This window comes from Gopherus evgoodei, chromosome 17 (genome assembly GCF_007399415.2).
Source record: "Gopherus evgoodei ecotype Sinaloan lineage chromosome 17, rGopEvg1_v1.p, whole genome shotgun sequence".
Lineage (NCBI taxonomy): Eukaryota > Metazoa > Chordata > Testudines > Testudinidae > Gopherus > Gopherus evgoodei.
In genome coordinates, this window is record NC_044338.1 from 12,997,867 (window position 1) to 13,024,233 (window position 26,367).

The 26,367-nt window shown below is 40.1% G+C and overlaps 1 protein-coding gene across 1 annotated transcript; it reads right to left on the minus strand.

Moving 5' to 3' along the window:
- Window positions 1-3,612: 3,612 nt before the first annotated feature.
- NIPSNAP2 (nipsnap homolog 2) lies at window positions 3,613-24,528 on the minus strand. Its single transcript, XM_030536415.1, has 10 exons — window positions 24,398-24,528; window positions 19,477-19,616; window positions 19,346-19,391; window positions 13,665-13,759; window positions 11,579-11,649; window positions 10,135-10,275; window positions 8,896-8,927; window positions 7,016-7,110; window positions 5,774-5,857; window positions 3,613-4,958 (listed from the first exon to the last, which is right to left on the minus strand). Exons 1-10 carry the CDS (start codon window positions 24,493-24,495, stop codon window positions 4,894-4,896), a joined length of 867 nt encoding a protein of 288 aa, XP_030392275.1. The 5' UTR covers window positions 24,496-24,528; the 3' UTR covers window positions 3,613-4,893.
- Between the last annotated feature and the right edge of the window lie 1,839 nt (window positions 24,529-26,367).

A 26,367-nucleotide genomic window follows, 5' to 3' on the forward strand; every position in this document is an offset into this window, starting at 1 on the left:
ATTACCCAAACATTTGCTAATCAGAATTCTTGTGGGGCAATGGCTGCCTTTTATCCGATAATCTTTTCCAAGGTGGAAAAGTCAATGGATTCATTCACTGGCCTATCACAACTGAAGACCCATGTTAAGAATTTATTGGCAAGTTAATAAATCAATAGTCTGTGATTACTTTATAATGTATGTTTCTTCAAATCACCAAGGGCCCCATTCTGCTACCTTCATTCAGCTTGAGTAGCACCTTACTCTCCCGCAGAAGGGTCAGATTTGCTTGGTGCATGACAGGGAGGGAAAAGCATTTGCTCCCTGGCTGCCGTCTGACCTACATTAACTAGAACACCATCTGGCTATGGTCCCTTATAGATCATATGCCAGCTGAGAACTGGCCAATCAGTTACTTTGCCTCCTCACTCTCCCAACCCCCAAGCCCCCAAATACTGGCGTGGGTAGATAGGGCAGCTGGCACAGGATCCAGCTATGCTGGCTGTGCATCAGTTGAGAAGTCCTCCTGCCGAGGGAATTCTCAGCTGGCCTGAGTGGTGCAAAGGAACCACTTCAGGGTGGAGAATCCGGTGCCATGTTTTTGATGTGCATGCGTTTGCCTTGTGGAAAATGGCGAGTAACGCCACACTGAGCTGAAAATCTGCTTTGGAATGTGAAAAATAAGCCGCTGCTATTTGCTGAAAAGCACAGTCAGGGCTCACAGTTCCAGCAGAGGTGTGCCATACTTAGTTATGTGATGTACAACTAACTGGGGGCACTGGCTAGACAGTTTCAGAGGTCACACCTGAGGGTGCAATTGCTTGCTCAGCGGGAACGCTTGTTGGCAACTCTCTTAAAAGTTCAGATTTCACATGTCCACTTACAGTGGTATAGAAAGGACAGACAAATGTATGCAGCGTAGTTGTAGCTGTGTCATTCCCAGGACATTAGAGACTCAGGATGGGGGGTTTGGTTCAATAACAGGTATGCCTGAGACACAAGGTGGGGGAGGTAATCATAGAATATCAGGGTTCCAAGGAACCTCAGGAGATCATCTAGTCCAACCCCCTGCTCAAAGCAGGACAAATCCCCAAACAGTTTTTTTCTTTTCTTTTTAAAACCCTGTTCACCAAATGGCCCCCTCAAGGATTGAACTCACAACCCTAGGTTTAGTAGGCCAATGCTCAAACCACTGAGCTATAAGTGAGTCACTTTCTGTACAAAATTCCAAAATGCCACATGAAAACAGTCTGGGCGTCGGTTTTCCTCCAAGGAAAGCTGAGCATACTATCACCAAATATTTGGGTTTTTTGGTGACTCCTTTCAAGTTGGTTCTTTAGCAAGGTTTAGTTGATTAACACTAAGGAGCAGCTAAACCCAACAAGCTGATTTATTTTTGAAAAGGTCGTTCCAAACAGACCTTTATTAGTGAGGGCTGACTCAGAGGGCAACATCCCCTCTGCTTAATTAATCTGCAGCTGTACTCTAGCAATGGGCATGACAGCAGGCTGTTTACGACAAGACTCTTCAGCGGCCTACAAAAAATATTCTCTTTTAAATTCATCTTGAAGGAAATCTCAGCAAGTTCCAAGAACAGCTTACGTACAATAAGTCTTTTGTTTGGGTAGGAGCATTTGAATAGGGTGAAAGAAAGCTCTTGCTCTTGCTGTTATTCAGGGTGTTTCCCTGCTCTCCTCTAAGATGCAGCTGTAGAGTTTCCAGGCACGAGAGAACATTTTGTTAAGATATCATGACAAAAATCTAATGTTCAATACAGCAGCTCTGGCACTCTCAGGCCCTGACTATGCAAACAGTTGTACGCATACTTAATTTTGAGCATGAGTAGTCTGACTGAAGTCAATGCACTAATTTAAGCATATGGAGAACTGTTTGTACGACTGAGGCCTCAGTGTACCTCTGAAATTCTTCTCCACACCGGTCACTGTGATTGTGAGTGGAAAATGGAAGCGTGGATTGGACCGGATATTTCACAGGGGATCTTCAGGTGTGATTGTTTTGAAAAGTAAGAAAACCGTTCTCCATTGGGCAAACACCAAGCCACGTCTCTTCCTAGGTGGAATCAAGAATTATTATTTAGCTCAGTAAGCAGGTGGCTCTCTTCTCCTGGCTGACCTCTTTGCTCTCTAAAGCACAGAGTGCTAATCAGAGGCAGTACAGCAGTGAGACAGCAGCAGGAGGAAAGTTTCCACATCACAGGTAAGGTGCCAGTCCCACTGCATACAAGATCCATCACAAAAGTGCCCAGGAAAGTTTTGGGAAACAGTGCAAGGGGTAAAGTAAGTAGGCAGGCAATCCCCTGACAGGAGGAGAATAGGAGAAAGTAGAGGACGTTACGGGCGTGGCAGGGGGGGGGGAAGGGAAATGCCCTACTTGACACAGACGAGGAAGGAAAATCATGCAAAGCCATTGCTCACTTATGAAAAATCTCTTCTTCAGTCTCTGCTCAAGCACATTATATTCCTTTCCCCATGCTTTCTCTCTTATGTGTTTAGATTGTAAGTTCTTGAGCACACAAACCATCTTTCATTCTGCTTGCACGGTGTCTAGAAAAATCAGACACTGGATGCTACCACAACACAAATACCACCAACGTTAGGAAATTATTAATAATAAAGGTAGGGAACTATTAAGTTGAAAAACCACATGTGCACAGGTGCTGGAACTAGGAGTATGGTGTGTGTGTGTGTGTGTTCCTGCAGCACCCCTGGGTTTAAAGTGGTTTCCATTATATACAGGATTTACAGTTTGGTTCAATGGCTCTCAGCACCCCTGAAGATGTGTGTCACATCCATGTGCATTTTTCAAATGCTGTATTATCTAGGCCAAAATGGCTACGTCAGTGTATTAGCTTTTCACCTGTGGAGACCAAGGTGAAAATACTGATGCCAGTCAATGGTAAGTTTAGGCATCTAGCCTGGAGCACCGGAGTACAGGGGATGGAAATTACAGGCTAGCATGCAAGACTCAGCCTAATCTCCACTGTCTAGCACTGCAAAGCCATCCATCAGACATCATTAAGTAGCTCTACTCAAGAGAGGCCTGGCAATAGAATAAAACAAGGATGATGCAGCTCAAGGTATCAGCAAAATGTTAAAGCTTGCAGCGCCAGGCTCAAACCGGCATTGCTCATCTCTCACTCTCCCGAGCAATGAATGTGTTCAATAATTAAAAGCAAAAATAAGCCACATACAAAACGAATACACTTGATAAAATCAGCATGGATCATTTGAAGCCATACCCTGCAAACCAACATGGGTCCTAATCCTGTAACTGGATATGGCAACATGGATCCTTGCACCCTACATGGAGATCTGCTGGCTCTACATGGGTGCAGGGCTCCACACCAGCAGATCTAATTGAGGGATCTGGACTGTAGGGATACTTCCCATTTCCACATCCCAACACCACACACTTCACAACCTAGCATCTTATTTGGAAACTGTATGTAAATATCAGCTGACAGCATGGCTTTGTGGAAGTGATAAGCTTCTGAAAAAAAGGCACATTATGGCAACGTTGGCCATCTAAACTGAAATACTGTATAATTTGCCCTTACCCCCCTTTTTCATAACAAACACTGCCCAGATGGATGGAGACATATGGCGCCAGTAATATGTGAAAATTAAAAGGATTTTATTGACTGATATGTTATTGCAGAAAACTCATTGAAATGTACGAACTGGACATTCAGTATGTGATTTGTACATACAATATATTACAGTGATTCTTTAGTTTGAACAGACATTGTTTTCACTTACAGGATGGTCACGTCATTATAGATACTAAAAAGTTGATATGCTCTAATCTAAAAGTGAAATCAAACAGAACCGGACATAATGGTACATTGCTTTATGCTAATCATATTGACTCAACATGCGCCATCATCACACATCATTTCGGATGCGCTACTGTATAGTTAGTGAAACACCTGATCAAGCATATATCTCAAGTCATGACTGCTTATTAAACAAAACCTCTTTTCCTAGCTTGCAGAATTATTGTCAGAAATACACGATTAACAAAACATGAGTGCCTGTAAAATTTCGCACCACTGTTCCTTGCAAATGTCTACTCCAATACTATAGTTCATACAGCCCAAAGCTTGATTAAATAATTTCATACAGTTAGTTCCAGATACAGACACTAGATGTATTTCTATTTCAGAGCCTTATCAAAATGGAATCCACTATTGTCTGTACATTCATCAATTATCACCTGATTTGTAATTCATTTCCCACTAATACTTGCACTTTATTTATAAGTCAGAGTAGTTCAGTAATTCTACTGCACATTATAATTTAAATATTTCTCAGCTACTTTGTAAATTCATAATTATTTACTGGATCAATTCCCAATAAAACTGATATAATAGTATGAATTTCTCAGATACAAAGCTTTGTTTAAATCTCTCCTATTTATGGGAATCAACTGACACTGATTTTTCAATCAGTAATTACTACAAATCAAATATACATTTTCCATTATACAAAAGCCCCCTGAACTGTAACAATTTCTGCAGGATTTAAATACAGCATTAGTTCAAGACTTTAAATGGCAGATGTGCAACTCTCCCTTTGCTGCTACTGAAGCGTGGGCATCAGTACACATCAGGACACACCACATACTTGTATGCCAAGCTCAGCTCGATAGGCCAGTTTCACAGATGAACTGGGTATGTCTTTTGAGTTCTTAAACTACAACCCTATTATTCTTTCCCCGGTACATTTCTAAATGCATAAAGTCTTTAGATTCTGAAGAAAAGAGGTTTCTTTGACAAGCTCAATATAGTACTTTTATGTTTCTTTGACCATGATATATGATGTATGCCATCAAATTAATTTAAGACAAATACTTGTCACTTCAATCTATGTAGGCACAGGTAAGTCAATAACTTTACTGAAGTGGAGAGATCTTCAATGGTATCATGATTCTGGACTCCATTTCCTGAATAAGTGGCACTGAAAAAAGGAAAGACAGGCTCTCATTTACTAATAAAGATCCCATTAGTAATTCTGCATACTCAACTTGGAGTACTGCTTTCATCAAACTACTCTACTAGTCAGTGCATGTCAAATCTTTACTAATCACCAACCACCCCTTCCCCTTGTCACTGAAGAATAGTAGTTTTGAGAGGAGGTGAAAAAACAATTATTTAATAGTTTTTAAATTTGCACTAAGGGTTTTGAAGACAAAAACACCTGTTGCTTTTCAGCAAGCTTTAAGGTTAGCTTGCAATTGTACTGTAATATTTCCATTGTAATCTGATGGAACAACATTTGAAATATTTAGCATAGCTTACATGCCAGATTTGTTATGAAAGCTGTTTCTGATATCAAAGGTCTCCTGGATCCTGGCTCCAAAGTCTACTTTCCCTCTTTAGAGGGATTTATTTCACAGGGCCCCAATGTTTCACATTATAGCCTGTTACAAAGAAAATCTAATGGATTCTTTTAAAGATATATTTCACTATTTACTGTATAAGTTTTTGTGCACAGAAAATTAAATCTTTGAACAGATCTATTCCTTTAGTAGATGTTCTTTAGTACAAATGTGTTTTAATACAAACATTTATACAGCAACTACATCAATTTGCTGACATTTACAAAAACAGAAAACAGATTATTTAAACAATTGACTTTGTAACTGATGAAGATACCAGCAAAATAAAACATTTGTGACAATGTAACTTACTGAAACAATCATGGTGGCATCTCTGTCCATTAAAAAAAAAATGTTTACTCCATGGCCCATTCCAATTTAGTTCAGCTCTTACCTGTATAATATACGAGTTCATCCCAGCCATGTTTATTCCATGCAGCATTTCTTGTATCTTCTCTGGACTGGAGGTCTTTGTAAGCTAGAGGAAAAAAGTATACACACAAAATTTAATACTAAGTCCATGTCCTGCTGTCCATAACTATCACACTTTACAATATTTAATTCTGTGGTTAGGAGGCTGCAGTCACTTGGAAGGGGAAAAAAAAAAGTTAGCTTCAGATGCTCCTCCTTATACAAAGAAAAAGCTCCAAGACCAGTGGAAAGGGGGAAGGCAGAGAGAGCAAAGAAGTAGGTCTACAGCATATATGGAAGTCATTCCATGTGAACATCACATGGCTGGTGCTCCCTGGGTTTTGCTGCATGTGGAGTCCTCAGGCAACTGCTCTGCCTAACATTTAACCCTGGCCACTAGCCGTAAGTATTGCTAGGAAGGTTGGTAGAAGTCACTGTAGATCACTGGAACATTAAGCTCCACCCCCATGCTGACTATCCCCTTTCAAACGGATGCAAGTGTGGCAAGGGATGACAGAGACAGAAGGGGCATTGAGAGGGCCTTGATACCATAATTATAGTTGCACTAGAAATAGATTAGACAGATACTGCAGCACACTGGGGCTGGATCTCTGCATGGGTGTTCTAGGATCCATGGTGTTGGAATCCAATTTCCTGTGGATATCCTTGAGGTCTGAAGGCTGCAGCGCATGTTTCCTCACTGCAGTTGTTCAATTGTGAGCTTCTCTGAAGAGGCCTGTTCTTCTGAACTGTCTGGAAACCACCTAGCACACAGTGGGTGCCACTGCAAATAAACAAATGTTCAACTCTCTCTGCTGTAAGGGGAACAGACGGTGGTAACCTGGGGAAATACTTGATTTTTCCTTCCCTGTAGGAAGGTATTATTTGACCCTTAGAACTTAAATCTTTGATTACTAATTTCAGTGTGAACTTGGCCTGAGGGAAGAAACTGCAGGACTGAACTCATTATGTTCACTTTACTTGAAGCAAACAGTTAAGACTCTGATGAGAAAGGTTTGTGATGTCTTACTGTAACTTCTGATAGAAATTACAAAAGGACAAGGAAATGTTTATTTTGTGCTTTTACCTTTGGCAACTAAAATTGCAAAATAAATTTTAAAACCCTTGCTGATATTAAAATGCAATTCACACGGTTCTCTCTCTCACTATCCCAAACAGACTAGGTGACAGAGGAATGAGTGTAGCAGAAAACAAAGAAGCCTACCCCAAAGATGATGAACCATATATAATTGTCCGATTTGTGAGAAAAAGCCTCCAACTGCTTCATTATTGTCCTGTCGGAAACGAATAGCACGAGCCCTACAAGAGACAAATGGAATCTCTAGAAACAGTAGATGGGCATAGGAAACAAGTGGTGATTGGAAGGAAAGCAGAGTTACAATTAACACCATCTCAAATGTTAAAGCATTTTGCAGCAGATTCCAGATATAAAAAACAAAAATACAACCCAATTCCCAGCAATAAGAAATTAAAATAGAACTTGTTAAGCAACATTAAAATTGGAGAGACACCTCTTTATTAGATTGCATGCAGATCATTTTCTAGTCTTCAACTTTAATTTTGGAGCCAGTATGATAATCATGGTTATGGTTTAAAATGGCAAATTTCTAAAGGTTTATCAAAAGATGCTTCCAAAATGGAATCCTCCTACCTGCCAACTTTATACTACTTTTATACAACTTCATACTACATTGGCCTTATTACTGCAACTTTGGCACATGACAAGTTATAACAAGCTGTTGGTGTGTTACACACACTCACTGTGGGAAGGACGAAGCAGGGAAATACAAAATATAGCAGTATGTTTTAAACATTTTGTAATTATAAGAAACCTGAACATTTTGATAGACGAAGTAAAAAACAGGGAAATTTCAAGGTGTTCTGAAAGAAGTTCTCAGGAAACAGACTTATGGAAAACTGGGAAACATAGTCTCTTTGTGTAAAAGTCTTTATTTGTTTTGATCACACTGCTATGGACAAACATGAGCAGGACGGGCAAGAGCTTAGCCAGTAGAGATGTACAAGTGAGATTAGTCGAGATTCTTAGTAGTAGAGGATGGTAGTTCATTTTGTAGGTGTGAAAGAAACCCCATGTCAGTAGTGCTCAGGTGTATTAGAAGGGTGATGGTGTCCCTTCTACAGATGTCTACTCTTGCCAAGAGTCTGAACCTGCTCTTACCGAAGTCAACAGCAAAATTCCTATTAACTTCAATGCAGCAGGATCAGGCACCAAAAGTCAGTAACATTGGTGCTGTCCCTGAGGAGACTGATTGGGAAAGTAGACTGAACATAGGACAGCAAGCAAAATAATATAGTTTAAATCATGGCTCTGACATCTGCTCGCTATGTGTCCTTGGGAAAATTTCTTCCCCAATCTGTGCCTCAGAATCTTCCATAGTAAAATTAGGATAATATTTCCCTTCGTCACACAGTGTTTGTGAAGATTAATATTTAAATGCTTTACGGATGAAAAATGTGACAGAAGTGTTAAGTATTATTTATTTCTCAAAAGAATGATGGCTTTTAAAATAACAACAAACAAGAGAGGTTCCAGCATTGTTCACGGAGGCACTCCCTTTCCTTCCCAGAAAGGCAAAATAAAAGAACTAATTTGTCAGAGCTGTGTAGGACCAGGAGCAGCTCATTAGCTCTGTGTATCTGGAAGGGTGTAGGGATTATTCTATCATCTCCACCTACATGGTTTTAAACCAGAAGTAGGCAACCTATGGCATGGGTGTCGAAGGTGGCACACGAGCTGCTTTTCAGTGGCACTCAACACTGCCCGGGTCATGTCCACTGGTCCGAAGGGCTCTGCATTTTAATTTAATTTTAAATGACCCTTCTTATACATTTTAAAATCCTTGTTTACTTTACATACAATAGTTTAATTATATATTATAGACTTATAGAAAGAGACCTTCTAAAAATGTTAAAATGTATTACTGGCACATGAAACCTTAAATTAGAGTGAATAAATGAAGACTCAGCATATCACTTCTGAAAGGTTGCCGACCCTTGTTTTAAACTATGAAAAGTAATTAATAAACTTAAAATACAGCACACAACATGGTGAAATAAACTTACCAGTAGTTGCCCCATTCAATCATTGTTCCAGGCTGAAAGAAGAAGAAAGTGTCTAGTATTTTAAAGAAAACTAGAGTGTTGGGACAGTTCTGTGGCATATTTTTGAAACTAGATCTGACAAATGTGAAGTTATATGAAGCAAAAATATAAAGGTGGGGGAAGAGGGTCTTCCTTCCATATTTCACAAACTGACAGTGATATGCGTGGTGCTTGATCTAAGCACCACGTTATGGCCATCAATCTTCTTCTGTCCAAGTTAAGATTTACCGGGCTCCCATTCTGAGTCTAACATGCCACATTGACCAACTGAAGGAGTCCCTTGAGTGACAGAAGGCACTTCTTTCCCCTGAGAGGCTCTGCAGGGTCCTTAAATGTAAAAGGTAAGAAACTGAAAAGTGACTTTTCAAATATTTTTGGAATATAATTGTTCAGGATTGACAGACCATGCCAGCTGCTCAAGTCCCCACTCCTGCCTGTCGGCATTATTATAGGTTCTTAATAGTGCTTCCAACAATAATATATTTTTAGCATGTCTTTTCTGCCAAAATGAGCACTGTTTAATTTTCACTAATCTGAAGGGTTTTTTAAAAAAAAATAAAAAAATGAGGAAAAGATGAAAAATACAACGGCATGAGCCTAGAGCTATTGAGATCCATTATCATCATCATCGATTACTTGTATTATTGTAGCGCTTATGATGCACTAATGACAAAGGGGAACAAAAATGGTTTTAAACAAGATAGTGACATAACCACAAATGTCAGTGACGCTTTTTTGAGCTCCCTCATCTTCATGTACGTGTTATAATATAGAACATTGAGAATTCAGGCATCAGTATTACACAGGTTTCCATTCTCACAGCATTTCCATTTGAAAAATACCATTATTTATCAAATACATTGATTCCTTTAAGTGCTTAAAATTATGAATGTATATTCATTTGCAATTACACTGTACAGCTATTATATTTCCTTTCTGTCTCTTGCATGAGTGCGTGGGCATTTCAATGAGAGTCAAGGGTGCTCAGCACTTCTCAGGAAGTAGCCAGCACCTTGTTGGATCCAGTCTTTATAGCTGGATTCTGCACACACTGAAGCCAGAAACACTTTTGCCATTGACTTCAATAGGAGTAAGACTAGATCCTTAGTTCATTTTTAAGGAGGTCTGTGTTTTATTGTACATGTGTTGCGTATTTTCAATTTTTAATCATTCATGAAAGAAAAAATATTTGACACTTACTCTAAGTTGATAAGATCTCAGTTCATAAATATTAGGACCCTCCCTGGGAACAGGTTCATTCCAGAAACTAAATTCCAACAGAAGCTGGTTCTTGCGAGAGAGAAGCATGTTACCCCTTTCTTTGCGAAATTCCGTGAATTCCTTAAAAATAACAGTCATCATCAAACTTTAATATGTTACATTAACAAATTCTACTCTTCTACAGAACATAGTGGCTGAAATTTTCAAAACCACCTTGGGGATCTGTATACCCATTCCCACTGACGTTAACAGTATCCAAATTCCTTAGGCAGCTTTGAAAGTATCAGTGTGTTTACACATCACAGTCTCTATTACAATTCTTATCCTGGGCAGTTTGGGAGTGAGCTGTTTTAATAATGCCAAGCTAGGTAAGTAAAATCCAGAGGAGCTATTTTCTACACAGGCTGTAGTGAGTGGCTTCATGACAATAATGTTTTAACTGACAATTAGATTGTGTGTGTTCTGAATGGCCACTGACAGTATCCTGAAGAATGTAATTCATTGTTTTTCAACCTGGGCTGGTGCCAGATTAGTTCAAGTGGGTGCGTGGGGCAGAGGAGAGGATCAGAGTGGGTGAGGAAAGATGTTGGATTCCAGATCTATATCGTCCCCAAATACAGCAAACAGGCTGATGCATTTGGATGTAAAGACACAGGTAGCTCATTAAAAGCTAGTGGGCATTCTTCCATGCTTCCACACAGCACCCAAGGTCACTGGCTGTGGCACCAGCTCACATGTGCAGTGCTGAAGGCTCACACAGCAGCCTGCTAGCTCGAGCATCACTTTTCTGTTCCCATTGTAGTAAGTATAGCCTGGGCACCAACAGATACCTCCAGCCCTCAGCATGTGACCTTCAAATAAGTGGGAAAATGGGGAGGGGAGAGGAAGAGTATCTGCAAAAATCATGTAAAAAAGCATGAAGAGAATAAGACGGGGGTGGGGGGGGGGGGGAGGAAAGACAAGACAAGAGAACAAAGTAAAGGAGAAGCATTATGAGAGGGGATATGGTGGTGGGGGCATGCCCTGCTAGCAAATAGGCTCTGACAAAAGAGCTGAGAATCACAGACCATTCATAACAGCAGAATATAAATTACTAAAACCACTTTGCACTTCTACAACGTTTTACGCCTACGGAACTCAAAACGTTATATAAACATTAACACGTTCAACCTCAGCACTCGAGAAGTGTGTGATATCCCCATTTTAAAGACAGGTCCAATGAGGCACGGAAAGAGGAAGTGACTTGTCCACGGTCTCACAGCTAGTCTGACAGAGTTGGAAACAGACCACAGGAGTCCAAACTTCTAGTCTTTTGCTCTGACTGCTAGCCTATGTTCTCTAGCGACACTGGGAAAAATATTTCTCAGTAAAACATTTATTATTTCTAGCCAAAGTTTAAAATGTAGTCTTCATTTAGACTTACTTTATTTTGTCGGAGCTTATTCATGACCTCAGTAAGAGCTGGATAGCCTCCTTCATACCGCCAGAGATGTACTGAAATAGAAACAGACCTTTTTAGAGGCTTATGACAAAAGACATGAAACACCATAATGTAAATGAGGTCATTAACACTACAGAATGATATAAAAGTAAAAGCTGGCTATCATGTTCAAAATGCATTCTCAGTGAAATACAATAGAGCCATTTGCTTGTTGACAAGGGGCTTCCCCTTCTATTCTAGTAACAGATGATCCTAAAGGCAAGAATGTACAAAGATTTCTGAAGGGCGCTTTTGCTGTATACAGCTTAGATGTGATGCTTTTATGTGACTATAATTAAAGTTGAGCTTCAACTTAAAAAAGTGTCTTATGCCAAAAATGACTTGGTGCACAGCTTCAACTGATGATAGCACAGCGGTGGCACTTGTATTTCAATTAACTACTCAATCAGAAGGAGCACAAAACTTTTTTGTGGGATAAATAAAATAGATGCCATTGTTAATTTTTTAATTGCTCCGCGATATGAGGCAACCTTCAAAAGTACACCAAATGAGACCCAAACCCTCTAAAATATTTAGAATCAGAAGGACTTTCCTCATCAAATAATAATTTCAAGACGGGTGCCTATTTTGACCTATATTTAACAATGCCCTTTAAGTACACTGTGTAACAAGACTTTTTTATAAGCTTTTAGGCTAGCAATATTAAAATACTGAGACTCCCATTCCTACCCTCTTTTCTTCCATCTTCCCTCAAAGACCCCAAAAGCAACCTTTCCTCCAATGAAGATGGGGTGGGCATGGCTTCCGCTGAACTAGTTAATGCTGCTTTGGAAATGATTGCATGGACATTCTCTGTCAGTATGCTTCTGATTAACTGTCAATCGATATTTTAGGTTTATTCCCCTCCGTACCTCAACATTCTCTTCATTTTTAATAATAAATACTCTCTTACAAGCTGACAAATCTCTGTCTACAGATATCCTCTCACCTTTGGCCAATGCGAATATTATAATTATATTCAGCGAATACAGGTGAAATTAACATGCACATTGTATGCATGGATATACTCCTGTAGTTGAAGAGCAGCATTGATAGTAGGATAGCTTCAGCAACAGTGTGTGTCTGCTGTAGAACTAACAAGAGCGCAGCATGCTGATTATGTGGTTCCCACAAAATGAGGGCTGCTGCTATACCCCTTTAACTTCTCAGAGACCAGGGTTAAAAGACATTTTACATCGTTTAAATGTGTCCCCATACCAGATTAAAACACTGATATAACACTTTGTAGTTATATAGCGTATTTTCAACAATTTGAAGGAATGCATCTGAAGAAGTGGGTTTTTTACCCACGAAAACTTATGCCCAAATAAATCTGTTAGTCTTTAAGGTGCCAGTGGACAACTTGTTGAATCTGAAGGAAGGCTACATTTTGATCTTGAATTACTGGACACTGTCTGTTTAAGGAAGAGATAGCTAGGGTATCAGTACAGGACCCAGTTGGCTGGGAGACAATAGTTCCATTACATTTTGCGATAACGTCAACGTTGCATAACAGTGCCATGCAGAACAATTATAATAGGACATGGAAAGTCAAAGTTAAGCTTTTAAACTGGCTAAAACACGCTGAATTCTACCTCAGTACACCTTTTAAGCCTAAATTTTCAGAAGTTTGATCTGTGCCTGCAAAATAATGCAGGCACACAGGGTATGCAGGTGCAAAAATACGCAGGAATGAGAGGAAGGGGCTTACCATGTACTCACCCTCTCATTGAGATGAGGTAAAAGTGTATTAACATAAGTATACAAATATGTTTGAAAGAGAGTATTAGATTAGTGCTGCCTGAACAAGCACATTTTATGAATCAACACTTCGGTATAAAACTCAATGTGATAAAAACCAAGCCATTTTAAAGTTAACAATCATTAACCAATTATTTTGTGTAATCAACAGCCCATATCCTGAAGTACACTGTTAAAGGTTTATGCACAGTGAGGACTTAAAAAGAAACCTGCCAAGCACACATTTCACTTGTACGGTTTTACATTCTGTTGTACTTCTATCTCCTACCAGCCTGATCTTGCTCTCCGTACCACGTGTTCCAAGTCCCCACCAGTGCACACGGGTAGTGTTTTTCTTCATGAATCTTTGGCAGCACCTCTTGACTTAAAAACAAGGAATACAGACACTATGTTGCATTTCCTTCAGGGAGGCTACATTTGATATGCATAACAACTCATAATTATGCCACATGTTCATTATAGTATGAACATTCACAAACTTCATTTTTCAGAAGAGAAAGCAGAAATACAAAAACCTGCTGTATCAGGAAAAACCAATCACTACAACTCTCTCTATATAAACTTAAGCATAACCATCCGGGGGGAGATAGCTCAGTGGTTTGAGCATTGGCCTGCTAAACAGAGGGTTCTGAGCTCAATCCTTGAGGGGGCCATTTAGGGATTTGGGGCAAAAATCTGTTTGGGGATTGGTCCTGCTTTGAGCAGGGGGTTGGACTAGATGACCTCCTGAGGTCCCTTCCAACCCTGATATTCTATGTCTAATACACAGCATGACACATCAGGTCTTTTGATGTGAACCCGCAAAACATGTAATACCTGATATATTAGCAAGATGTCCCAATCTGAGGGTATGCAAAAACCTGCATGACTTGGTTCAGGAACAATTTAAAAAGTTTTCTTTTGTTAGCAGCAATGAATGGTAAGACACAGAGATGGGAAAGGATAATTTGTCTCCAGCACTAAAGTTCTAACTGACATTTCTATTATGCCACACAGATGAAGATAATCACTCACTTTGTCTGATGGACATGAATAAAGCCAAGTGATGGCTGCTTGCTGGAGCATTACTGAACAGATTAGAAAGCAGACCCAGTCTGAAACTAATTTATCCATTAAAGCACAATATACACAGCAAAAGCTGCCTAAAATCCACCTCCTATGAGCAACCTGGTCTTCAGCAACCCCTTGTTTCTTGTATGGTTGTTTAAGACAGATTTCACTGTACTGTACTTTGGTGAAAAGGTTGTTTCAGACTAGCTGAATTTTCTCTTTATTACTTTTTATTGCTGAATAACTGTCAGACATTTAGCATTCTGGCTAGCAGCCACTGATTCTACATACCATAATAAATGGGGAAGAAGAATGGTCTTATGTGTAAGGAACAGCATTCAGAGTTGGAAGACCTGGGTTTTATTCTTAGCTCTGCCACTGACCTTCCATGTGACCTTGAGCAAACCTCATTACCATTTGTGCCTCAATTTCTCCATCTGCATAACAAGAATACCACCATGCACTGATCTCACAAAGGAGCTGGGAGTTTTCAACAATTGTTTGTGAAGCATAATAAGATCCTAGGATAGCAGCTGCAACAGAAATATAAATTACTACTACTACTACAATAAAACTAAAAGCTAGTTTCTGCTCTAGATTAGAAAGAATCTCACCTGATTCATTCATATGTACAAGCACCACCTTTTCCCCTTTATTATTGGAAGTCAAATTGGCGCTCAAAACTTCAGAATGGAGGCCCTATCTCTGAAGCTTCATGAATGAGTAGAACAAAGACATGTATAACACTATTTTTCTATTAATTCATAGTCATAAAAATGTAGGGCTGGAATATGTCATCAAGTCCAGGTTCCTGTGCTGAGCCAGGACCAAGTAAACTAGACTAGACCATTCCTGGCATTTGTCCAACCTGCTTTTAAAACCTTCACGACCTCCCTGGGAAGCCTATTCCAGAGCTTACCTACCCTTATAGTTAGAAAGTTTTTCCCAATATCTACCCTAAATGTTTCTTGCTGCAGATTATGCCCCTTGCTTCTTGTCCTACCTTCAGCAGACATGGAGAACAGTTGATCACAGTCCTCTTTATAATACTCCTTAACATATTTCAAGACTGTTAAGCAAGTCCCGCCGCAGTTTTTTCCTCAAGACTGAAGATGCCTAGTTTTTTTAACCTTTCCCCAGAGGTCAGGGTTTCTAAACCTTTTATTGATTTTGTAGCTTTTCTCTGGATTCTTTCCAATTTGTCCACCTCTTTCCTAAAGGGTGGCACCCAGAATTGGACACCGTACTCCAGCTGAGGCTTCACAAGTGCTGAACAGAGAGAGACAATTACTTCCCATGCCTTACATACAACACTCCTGTTAATACACCCCAGAATATTAGCCTGCATCACACTGTTGACTCATATTCAATTTGTGATCCACTAAAGCCCAAGCTCCTTTTCAGCCGTACTACCACCTAGCTAGTTATTCCACATTTTGTTGTGCACTTGATTTTTCCTTCCTAAGTTAAGTACTTGGCCCTTGTCTTTCTTGAATTTCACTTTATTGATTTCAGATCAATTCTCCAATTTGTCAAGGTAATTTTGAATTCTAATCCTGTTATCCAGCGTGCTTGCAACCCTTCCCAACTTGGAGTCATCCACAATTTTATAAGCATGCTCTCCACCCCATTATCCAACTCATTCATGAAAATATGGACTAGTATCAGAACCAGGACTGACCCCCTGCAGGACCCCTCCCAGCTTGACATCGGACTTCTGATAACTACTCTTTTAGTATGGACTTTCAACCTGTTGTACACCCACCCTACAGTAATTTCATCCAGACTGTATTTCCCTAGTTTGTTTATGGGAATGTCATGTGGAAGACTGTCAAAAGTCTTACTGAAAATCAAAATATGTCACATCCACCTCTTCCCGCCATCCACGAGGCTAGTAACCCTGTCAAGGAAGGAAATTAGGTTGGTTTGGCATGACTTGTTCTTGAAAAATTCATGCTGGCTATTCCTTATAACCCTGTTATCCTCTAGGTGCTTACAAACTGATGGTTTAATAATTTCTTCCAGTATCTTTCCACGCATTGATGTTAGGCTGATTGGTCTATAATTGCCCAAGTCCTCTTTGTTCCCCTTTCTAAAGACAGGTACTCTTGTTTGCTCTTCTCCAATCCTCTGAGACCTCACTCATCCTCCGTGAGTTCTCAAAGATAATTGCTAATGGTTCTGAGATTGCTTCAGTTAGTTCCTTAAGTACCTCAGGGTGAATTTCATCAGAACCTGCTGACTTGACTCCATCTAACTTGTATAAACGTTCTTTAACCTGTTCTTTCATAATGCAGGCTTGTGCACCTTACTCCCTGTTAATATTGGGTTAAGTATCTGGTCACTGTTAACCTTATTAGCGAAAACTGAAGTAAAATAGGCATTAAACACCTCAGCTTTCTTTGACGTCATCCATTCTTAACTCTCCTTCCCACTAAGTAGTGGATTTACACTTTGGTTCATCTTTCTCTTACACCTAACGTACTTATAGAACCTCTTCTCATTGCCTTTTATGTCCCTTGCTAGGTGTAACTCATTTTGTGTCTTAGCCTTTCTGATTATGCCCCTTGGTGCTTGCCACGTTCTTTTGTACTCCTCCTTATCAACTCATCCACGTTTCCACTTTTTGTAGAATTCCTTTTTGATTTTCAGGTCATTAAAGAGCTCTTGAGAAAACCACATTGACCTCTTCCTATTCTTCCTATCTTCCCTTTGCATCAGGATAGTTGGCAGTTGTGCCTTTAATATTGCCTCCTTGAGAAACTCCCAGCTCTCCTGAACAGCTCTTACTCTTAGATTTTCTTCCCACTGAACCTTACATACCATTTCTCTAAGTCTGTCAAAATCTGCATTTTTGAAGTCCATTGTCCTTATCCTGTTGCTCCCATCTTTCCTTTCCTTTCCTTAGAATCATGACATCTATCATTTCATGATCGCTTTCACCAAATTGCCTTCCACCTTGGGATCTGCTACCAATTCCTCCCTGTTGGTGAAGTCAGGATGCCAAGATTCATGATGGCTAATCCTTATCACTCTGAGTTGACAGTATATAAGGAGGACTCGGACTGCTCAAGCTGAATTTTTGGGGATACTGAGGGAAGTTCAGGGAAGCTTCAGGTTTTCATCCCTCCATTCTTAATATAGACTCAATTCTCTCCTTTCTACTTCAATATTTAGGCTGACTTTGGTTTGGAAAGACCAAATCAAATACCATAGCTTTCAGTAGATTGCTATCAGTGTCCCTGTACCTTTCTTTGAAAATATACATCTCTGCTTTGACTTAACATTTATTTATCTGATGAAGCAGTGCCATTTTTCTGCTTCCCTACCTCATATAATTTATACTGAGCTGGTTGAAAGTGATTCTCTCTTCTCAAGGTATTCTCTCTTCTCTCTTCTTTCAGTCATGAGAGGAAAAAAAATTACAGTGGAAACTACTTTATAAAGATTTCCCCACGTGTATTGCAAAGAAGAACCTTTGTTTAATTTAAATGAAGAAAACTGTCCCCCCACAGTACATTCTCTCTACTTTGGGCATTTTAACAAAGGATCATTCATACCGTACTAGAAATATAATAGTGATTTTATCCAAAGCAAATCAAAGCACTTTACAAACATTAATTTATGAAGCCTAAAAGAACCCTTGTAAGGTAGCCATGTATTATTCCCATTTTAGAGATGAGTAAATGGAGGCACACAGAGGTCAGGTAACCTACTCATGGTTACACGGAGGGTCATGAACGCTCTTGAGTACAGAAGTCAGGAGCTGTGACCTCCAGCCTACAGTTCTAGCCAATAAACCACACTTAAAACAATATTGGTTGCATTATCCTAAAACAATGTTCTATTTAATTGATACCTTCTCTTAAATGATCAGTGTCAATGAGAATGAACTGCCAATGGGAGGCTCATGTTTCCCAACTTGAGGGTTTAGCTCTTTCAAAGTGTAGTGGCTATGGTTCTAATGCAGCAAATATAAATCAGAATTTCCATTTCTGTAACTGGTCTTTAAAATTAGTACCTTAAAAAACAAATATTGATACTTATTTTTAAACAGCAAAAGTTTTTGGAAATCCTATATAACAGTCCTGTGGGTAAAATTCACTGCTGATCAAGCCCACATAAGGATTCACTATACCTCTTAATATATCGCTCTCAATAATATCACTTTTCATAGAAACATCAGGGTGCGTGAATGTCAAATCTTGGGTTTTTATCCCCTCCCTCAAAGCTTTACTTCCGTTTTATATTTGATATTTAGTGGCTTCTCCCAAGTGACCCTCTCTCTTTTCTTCCAATTCGTAGACAGAACTCCCACCAGGTAGATTCTTACAGTGTAGCCGAAGGAAGGGCTAATTGGGACTGCAGTACAGAGGAGTTGCATCTTACGCGGGGGTTAGGTTCTGAAGACAGCGTGTGAGGCAAAAATCGCGTATAGTCAAATGCTCATTGAGTGGAATGGCGGGCGGAATTGCCAGCACTACAGGTACAGTATTTAAATTGTTATTTTTCTCATTTTTTGTTTTGTTTTGCCGAGCGTATATAGTTAAAATCGTGTAACTTAAATGCGCCTATGATGCGACTCCACTGTATCTGCCTAAAAAGGCTGCAGCAGCCTTATGACAGCTAGGGGAGGGAAGACATGTACACCTGGATCCCTCTCATATACACCCTAAAAACAGCATCTAGTGCAGTTCAGTGAAGGAACACCCCCAAAAAGGAGCAGTAGTAGGGGAACTGGAAAGAAGCATCTGTGCCAACTGCCTCCAAGAATAAATGGTTTATTCACAATAATTCTCTTCTTCCCAAATAAAAAAAAATCACACAGCAGCCAATTTTCAGAATCCCATTGCTCAGATTCACATGTTGAAAACCACAAAGTATAATATATGAACTTACCAAAGTTTGTTGTAGGCATCTAGGTATTCTGGCTTTACATTGTGAACTGAAACAATAAAATTTAAGGATAAATGTAGTAGCAAAAATAAAATAAGATAAAAGAAAATGTTCAATATAAAAATATCACCCACACTGTATTTTATACAGACTGCTGGTCTCCTTTTTGGCTAGTAGATTGGAGTGAGCATCTTTCCTTGGATCCACTTTGCGAACAAAGAGCGATTTTAACCAGCTGTCTTCACCTGCTCTGTTAGTTGATGATGCCAGCCCCCTACACATCAATGGATACATTACATTGTCACCGAATGTTTATTAAAAATGCACAGACAGGAGGAAAGTCAGTCAAGATCAAGTTTAACATACTATGGTAACGTATGTAGAGGAACAATGCTAAGTCTTCCCATGACCTCATTCTCCAGCAGTGAAAAGGGACAATGTTTATTCAGCAAGGTATACACCTATTGAAAAGGCTTCCTGGAATGAAACAGAAGTGGTGCAGCTACACTACCCCACTTGCACTCCTTGTGCTGAAGAAACACCACCTTGAGTGCTGCAAGTTTCAGCGCTGTAAAGTGGCAGTGTAGACAATGCACCAGCGCTGGGAGCTACTCACCTCATGGGGGGAGCTACTATCTCCCAGCACTGGTGCCGTGACTACACAGCCATGCAGTGCTTTAACATTGCTAGTAATTTATATCAAGTTTTAAGCCAATCCCAAAACATTGTGAGGCATAAAACCACTTTTGCTTCTCTGCCCTGCTCCTGCATTGATTAGAGCTCTGTAAGAGCAGAGAATGTAAGCCACTAAATATTTTTCTCTCTTAAACTCTCTTTGTTCAAGCAAGATATCTAAGTCCTCCCAGAAACCTGAGGTCAAAAACGAACACCCTAGTGCACGTGCACGAGAAAAGAGTGCGCAAACATTGCTTTGTTTACTGTGAATGGCACAGTAAATGCCACGTGTTCCTGTGTTTACTGAAATAGATTTCAAGGAAGCATCATGGAAGAGAAGAAATGCAGGTTACAGCATACTCTACTTTGGGAATAGATTAGAGTGGCATTAGACATCAAGGAGCCTGCATAGATTTTAATTTTTGAACAGCAGTCATTATAATGTTCAGGATTCCAATTCATTTTCTTTGTTCAATATTTACAGTTTTTCCCACTTAAAAAATTAGTTGACTTTGATAGAGTGTCTGAAAGCTTAACTAGTTTAACAATTTAGTTTCTGCAAGTACCTCTGCAAAAATGCTATTTATCATCTTCATACAATACAGTACACAATAAAATCACAACAGACAACATGGTTCTTCTTAAAGTATGAATATATTAAGACTGTTTTTTCCCCTTTTTCAGTGGTAGAAAGACACTAGAGACACCAAATGATGTGCATTAGCTTTATCTACACCAATACAAATAATCTTTAGTTCAAGTGAACACCAAACAGAAAAGATTCTAGTTTTTATTGCTTCATCTTTATAAAATACAAAGGTGGCCTTGATCTTACACCATTTTCCTTCCTTCCGACCCGTTATAAGCATTTGCTTGCAGCTTTGCTCCATTTCCTGGAGGATTGTGGAAAGATCTGAAATTATTTAATTATACTTAATTATTCTGGAGGATTTTAGTTATTGGCTGGGAGATCCATAGGACAGATTACAACTTCCAACTGTCTTGCAGGTCCTCAATAGACTGAAAATGTTCCAGAAATAAAAATGTTGGAAAAAAACTGTTTTTGGAAAAATAACCCTTTGCGGTTCACTTTAAAAACATATAACCCCCCCCCCCCAACAATTCCCATTTTTAAAACACCAATAATAATGGGGCATAAAATGATGGGTATTTTATATTGCTTATTCAAGTAACATGCTGAAGGAAGCAGAAGACATGTGACAGCTAAGAAAAGAATAGCTGAGAATGAGGTGACCTTCAACACAAAGAAGCTACAGCTTCTGGGGCTAGATTCAAACATCAGTAATCAGTACACAGTGAATTTTCATAGCAGAGGACTAATCAACTGAAAAATAAAAGTTAGTAAATTAAAACCATAGCCCAATTTAATGATTATTGCTGAACAGTCACCTTCTCAAGAGTTTGTCAGGGACAATAATGAAAACCTTGAAATAAAACAAATACAATAAACCTACAACCATAAGAAATCAGCTTTGTATGACATATTACTAGGTAGGTACAGTATTTAAAGATTATAAAGTAATATGATTATCTCTCTGCTTTGAAAGTTACTACTACTTAGATGTACTCCTGGTAGTATAGAGAAGTCCTCAATTCCTAGATGTATTTTATAAGGACATTACAGTGCTTAATAGTTCTTTAAATACGAACACTATCAACTAAAATGTGAGCAACATTTAGAATTTTGGGAGAGAAATCATTTAAAAAAAGCTCAGGTCCAACAGATATATTTCCAATAATTTGTTTTAAATGTCTTCCAATATAAACAGTTGTTTTTAAACAAAAGCATCTTCCGCCACTGTTGTCAATTCAAAGATGGCAGTGCTAAAGAACTTCAAAGAGAAACTGACTATAACCAAAAGAGAAACTGACTTTGTTGATATTAATTGTTGAGTGGTAGGGGAATGCAAAAGACAACAGCACATAAATGGAAAAAAAACTTGGATTTTTAGATTTGAAATAATCAAACTTATAATAAATATGCTTACAATATGAATTATAAATTGACAGCGTCCCCTTAAACTCTCCATAGTTTTACTTCTCAGTAGTTTGAAGTAAGACATTTCCTTAACAATTCTCACAATTTCACAAAAATGGATACTTACCTAAATTTCTAATTAATCTTAAAATCAGCATAGATTTGTACACAGTATCATCGATGTTAGCAAAACTTTGAGAACTGTCTCTTGTGTCTTACTACTACAACGCCAGTATGTGTGCTGGTCCTAGATGAGCTGTTTTCCACCAAAAATAGTCCAACTATAGAGAAATAGATTTTCTTTAAAGGATATCCTGACTGCTATTCTGAGCTCTGAAAGAGACAGAAGAGACCCAAGTAGGTCTAATCTCTTTACTAGTTCAGAAATATTCCCTGCAGTAGAACATTAGTGCTTTGTATAGTTCAGTTTTAAATATTCAAAGCCATGGCATTCCCCACGGGAAGATCATTCCACAGTCTATCAGACTCATAGATTCCAAGGACAGAAGGGACTATTATGGTCATCTAGTCTGATCTCCTGTACAACAGAGGCCATAGAACTTCCCCAAAGTAATTCCTAGAGTGTATCTTTTAGAAAAACATCCAATTTTGATCTAAAAATTGTCAGTGACAGAGAATCCACCATAATCCTTGGTAAATTATTCCAGTGGTTAATTACTCTAATTGTTAAACATTTATACCTTATTTCCAGTCTCACTTTACTGTCTGGGAATGTTTCCTGATATGTTCCACCAGATTATAAAACAGGTTTAAGAAAAAGTTACTTGACAACATCTAATGCCAGTAAGAATGCGTTTACATCATGGATAAAGGGTAGGTATATGATGTTTGCAACACAGCATAAAATTTTTGGTTTTTTGGGGGCCATATTTCTCACAGCATTACAGGCAGCCTATTGTGGAATCATTATCAGGCCTTTTACTAAGGCACTGCCTGATTTTGCTAGCTGTGGTCCCAATCCCGCAAGCATGTATGGATGTTCCAAACTCTAAGCATGTGAATAATCCCACTGGGCCTTGGTAGGTACTCAGAGTAAAGCATATATGCCTAAGTGTTTGCAAGATCAAGGCCTACAACTGCACACGGTAGGTAAGCAATCATGCAGTGTGCGATGGTGTGTCCACACTGGCTTGTATAGAGAGCAAATAATCAGCCAATGTGTGTATATTTTTCAAACTGCCAGTGGCTCCTGTAGATGTTGTTTTCCAAAAAAACCCCCAAAACCAAACACTAACAAACAAACAAACAACCCAGAAAAAAATCATTGATACCCAAGATTTCAAACGGACATTATCAGGTTAAAACAATGTAACAAAACAACTTTCCTTATTTTAGAAACATCATTGCTTACTTGTAACAAATGGAAAGCTAGAATTTTGAAAATGTAAGTTTATTTTTCACTGTTTTACTTTTGGCATAACCCTTCCATTGAAAAATAGTACAAGACTAATCAGTTTCTTGTCAATTTCACCTCTCTTTTCTTACCTACAAGCTCAGTGCTACAGTAGGCAGCTGGCAAATGTTTATTTTAAAAATTGCCTACATCAGATTAAAAACACACAGGGAAATACGAATCCATCAAGTTTTCTTTTAGCTGAAAACCAATATTCAAGTTGAGTACAAATCCTACATTTTTGCTCTGACACCATCCCCCTGAAAGAGAGAAAAATTTGAAAGAAACACTTAACTGAAATTCAACCAACAGGTTTTGATTTCTGTTCTAAACAAATATCAAAGTTAACAGAAAGTATAAAAATAAATCAGATGCTTCAAATCCATTCCAACAGGTGCCTGTTGGGGCATGGGGCATCAGATATTTACACTATGTCTTGTGGGTTTCCCTCTGAGGGTGAGTGTGTAGGGGGGTTGTTTAACCCGGAGGGTCCCCAGTCTCAGATGGGGGGGGGGGGGCCTGTGTGTGCAGAATGGGAGGGAAGGAGGTTCAAACCCAGGACGGGGGGTTGTGTGGGCATGATCCCAAAGCAGGATCGTGGGGCGGGTCTGAGGCGGAGAGTGCATCTGTGGGGCGGGCTTCCCAGGCCCGGCTCAGGGCCCCGCATGGGGATGTACAAGCTGGGGGGCATGTGGAGGCGAAGGGGCGGGTGCCCGGCGCGGGCTGTCCCTAGGCGGAGCGGGGAGGCCCATGACCTTGCGGGAGACCCCGGGCTAGGAACTACTACTCGGGGCTGCCCCGCCGCCGGGGGGCTCCTGCCCCCGGGCCCGCAGCCCGGGCCCCCCAGGCCAGAGAGGCGCCACTGACAGTCCGGGAGGAGTGAGCGAGGGGCACCCCGGGGGCCAGGCCGGGCCTCCCAGCGCCGCACTGCAGGCCCGGGGTCTCTCCCGGAGGAGCCCGTGCTCACCTGAGGGCCAGGCTGCTGCGGGCCGGGAGGCGAGGCCCTGCCCTGTCCAGCCCGCCGGCTCCCCCCAGGCTCCGCCGCAGCAGCACTCGGGTCGCCATCTTGCTCCGGCCTCCTCCGCTCAAGCTCGACTCGAGCCTGCAGTACCCGCTGGCGGCCACCGGGGGGACAGCGGGCGTGAGCAGGCCCCAGAGCAGATGAAGGGGGGCTTGGCGCGCTGAGGAAGCGGTCAAGGGGGACCCCCCCACTCTTTAACCCCTTGGCTGCTGGGCTTGGTATCCGTGTCCCTACGGCTCCCGCACACATCCTGTCAAGCCAGGCACCTGCAGCATCAGTCTATGGGGATAGAGGGGATTTTAGAGTGGAGCCCCATTTGCCCCCATGCACATCTGTTAAAGCCTATTTTAACCCACTCAGTATAAGGCCCTTGGGGCTCATGCCAGTGCCTTTCCTCCTCCACTGTTGTCTCTCTCTCGCAGGAGAATAATTCTGCATCTCATCAACACTTCAGAGAAGACACATTATCTCTGGAAGGAGACCAGGGTGGTGGAGCCAGCTCTGCCACTGGCTTCTAGCCTTGGAAACAAGCCCTTTCACCTTTCCGTGCCAGTTTCCTCCTCTGTAAAATAAGGATAATACTTTGCACATGCTTAACTTTACTACTGTGAAGCATCCCGAGGGTGCATAAGTGTTAGCAGACTTGAGGGCCTAAGGTATTACTTGCTAACCCTTGCCACTGTGGTTTCCACTCTGCAGGACAAAAAATGCAACCACGTACAGAAGTTCTAGCTTTAATATTTGGCTGCTCTTTACACTGTTGTTCCCTTCATGAAACGTGATGGATGCACAAATATTTTGTGTTCATGGTTAGCTGTAGCTTCTTACCACTCCAACAAGTTATTAGAGATTAGAATGCTCTTTTTCCTGTCACCCTCCTGTTGGAACCCTACAGGAGCAGATATTAACACACACTTTTTCCCATAATACGCTGAAGTAATGGGAAAAACTCAGTCTTTTTCAGTGATCATGACAATTTCACTTTTCACCTATAATTACAATTTCATTTTTTTGCTGGAGGAAAGAACAAAAACTGGAAAATACCTTCACACTGGAGATACGGCATCTGTATACCACAGTGCTGAGAGAATACTACATAGGAAAGGTGTATTTTCCCACACACACCAGACAAGCAAGGCTGTACTAACAGGGTTAAAGAAAATGTAGGGGTGCTGATAGAGGTCAGTGTAACAAGCCCTGGAAACCATTATACTATTATCATCAGCCCAACCAGCAGCAGTGCAAAACTCCTCTGAACTACTGTGTGAATGTGTCTCAATCTTGACTCAGAAAACAAAGCACTTTTCATGAGCATAGTGCAAAAATTACAGACACTCAAGGTCCTGCAAAATACATGAATAAAGATGTAAGCATCCCAGACTCTTACTTTCTAAATTAAATACAGAACTGATTTTTGACACAACTTTAACAATGTAAGACCTTCACCCCCCCACAAACTGAAAAATATTTTCCTTCTCTCATCTCTTACTCTAGGCTTCGGCATTAATTTAACAAGCATAAAAAATTAACTTTTTTTACAAAAATGAGGACTGTAAAATATACTATATATTATCAACTTTTAAAGTAGTTGAATTTTGGGACTGCTGCTATTTATGTCATTAAGGTACACAGGCACACGGGGCTAAAAAGGGTACAGTAAATAGATGTTTTAAAAGAACTTGTGACAGTTGTGAATAAGTAATTATCTCTCCATGACATTTCCTTCCTTAGGCTCTCTGCTGACAGGGATTTCAGTGAAAGTCCTATTAATTCACCGAACAGGTACATTTTCACGCCACATTCTTCCTGCTAGCAAGGGTGTCAATTAGATCTTTGTTAAAACTACTTTTTGTAGAAAAACAAATCCCCTAGTGACAAAAAATTATATTTAAGCCTATCAGAGCAACATACTGTAC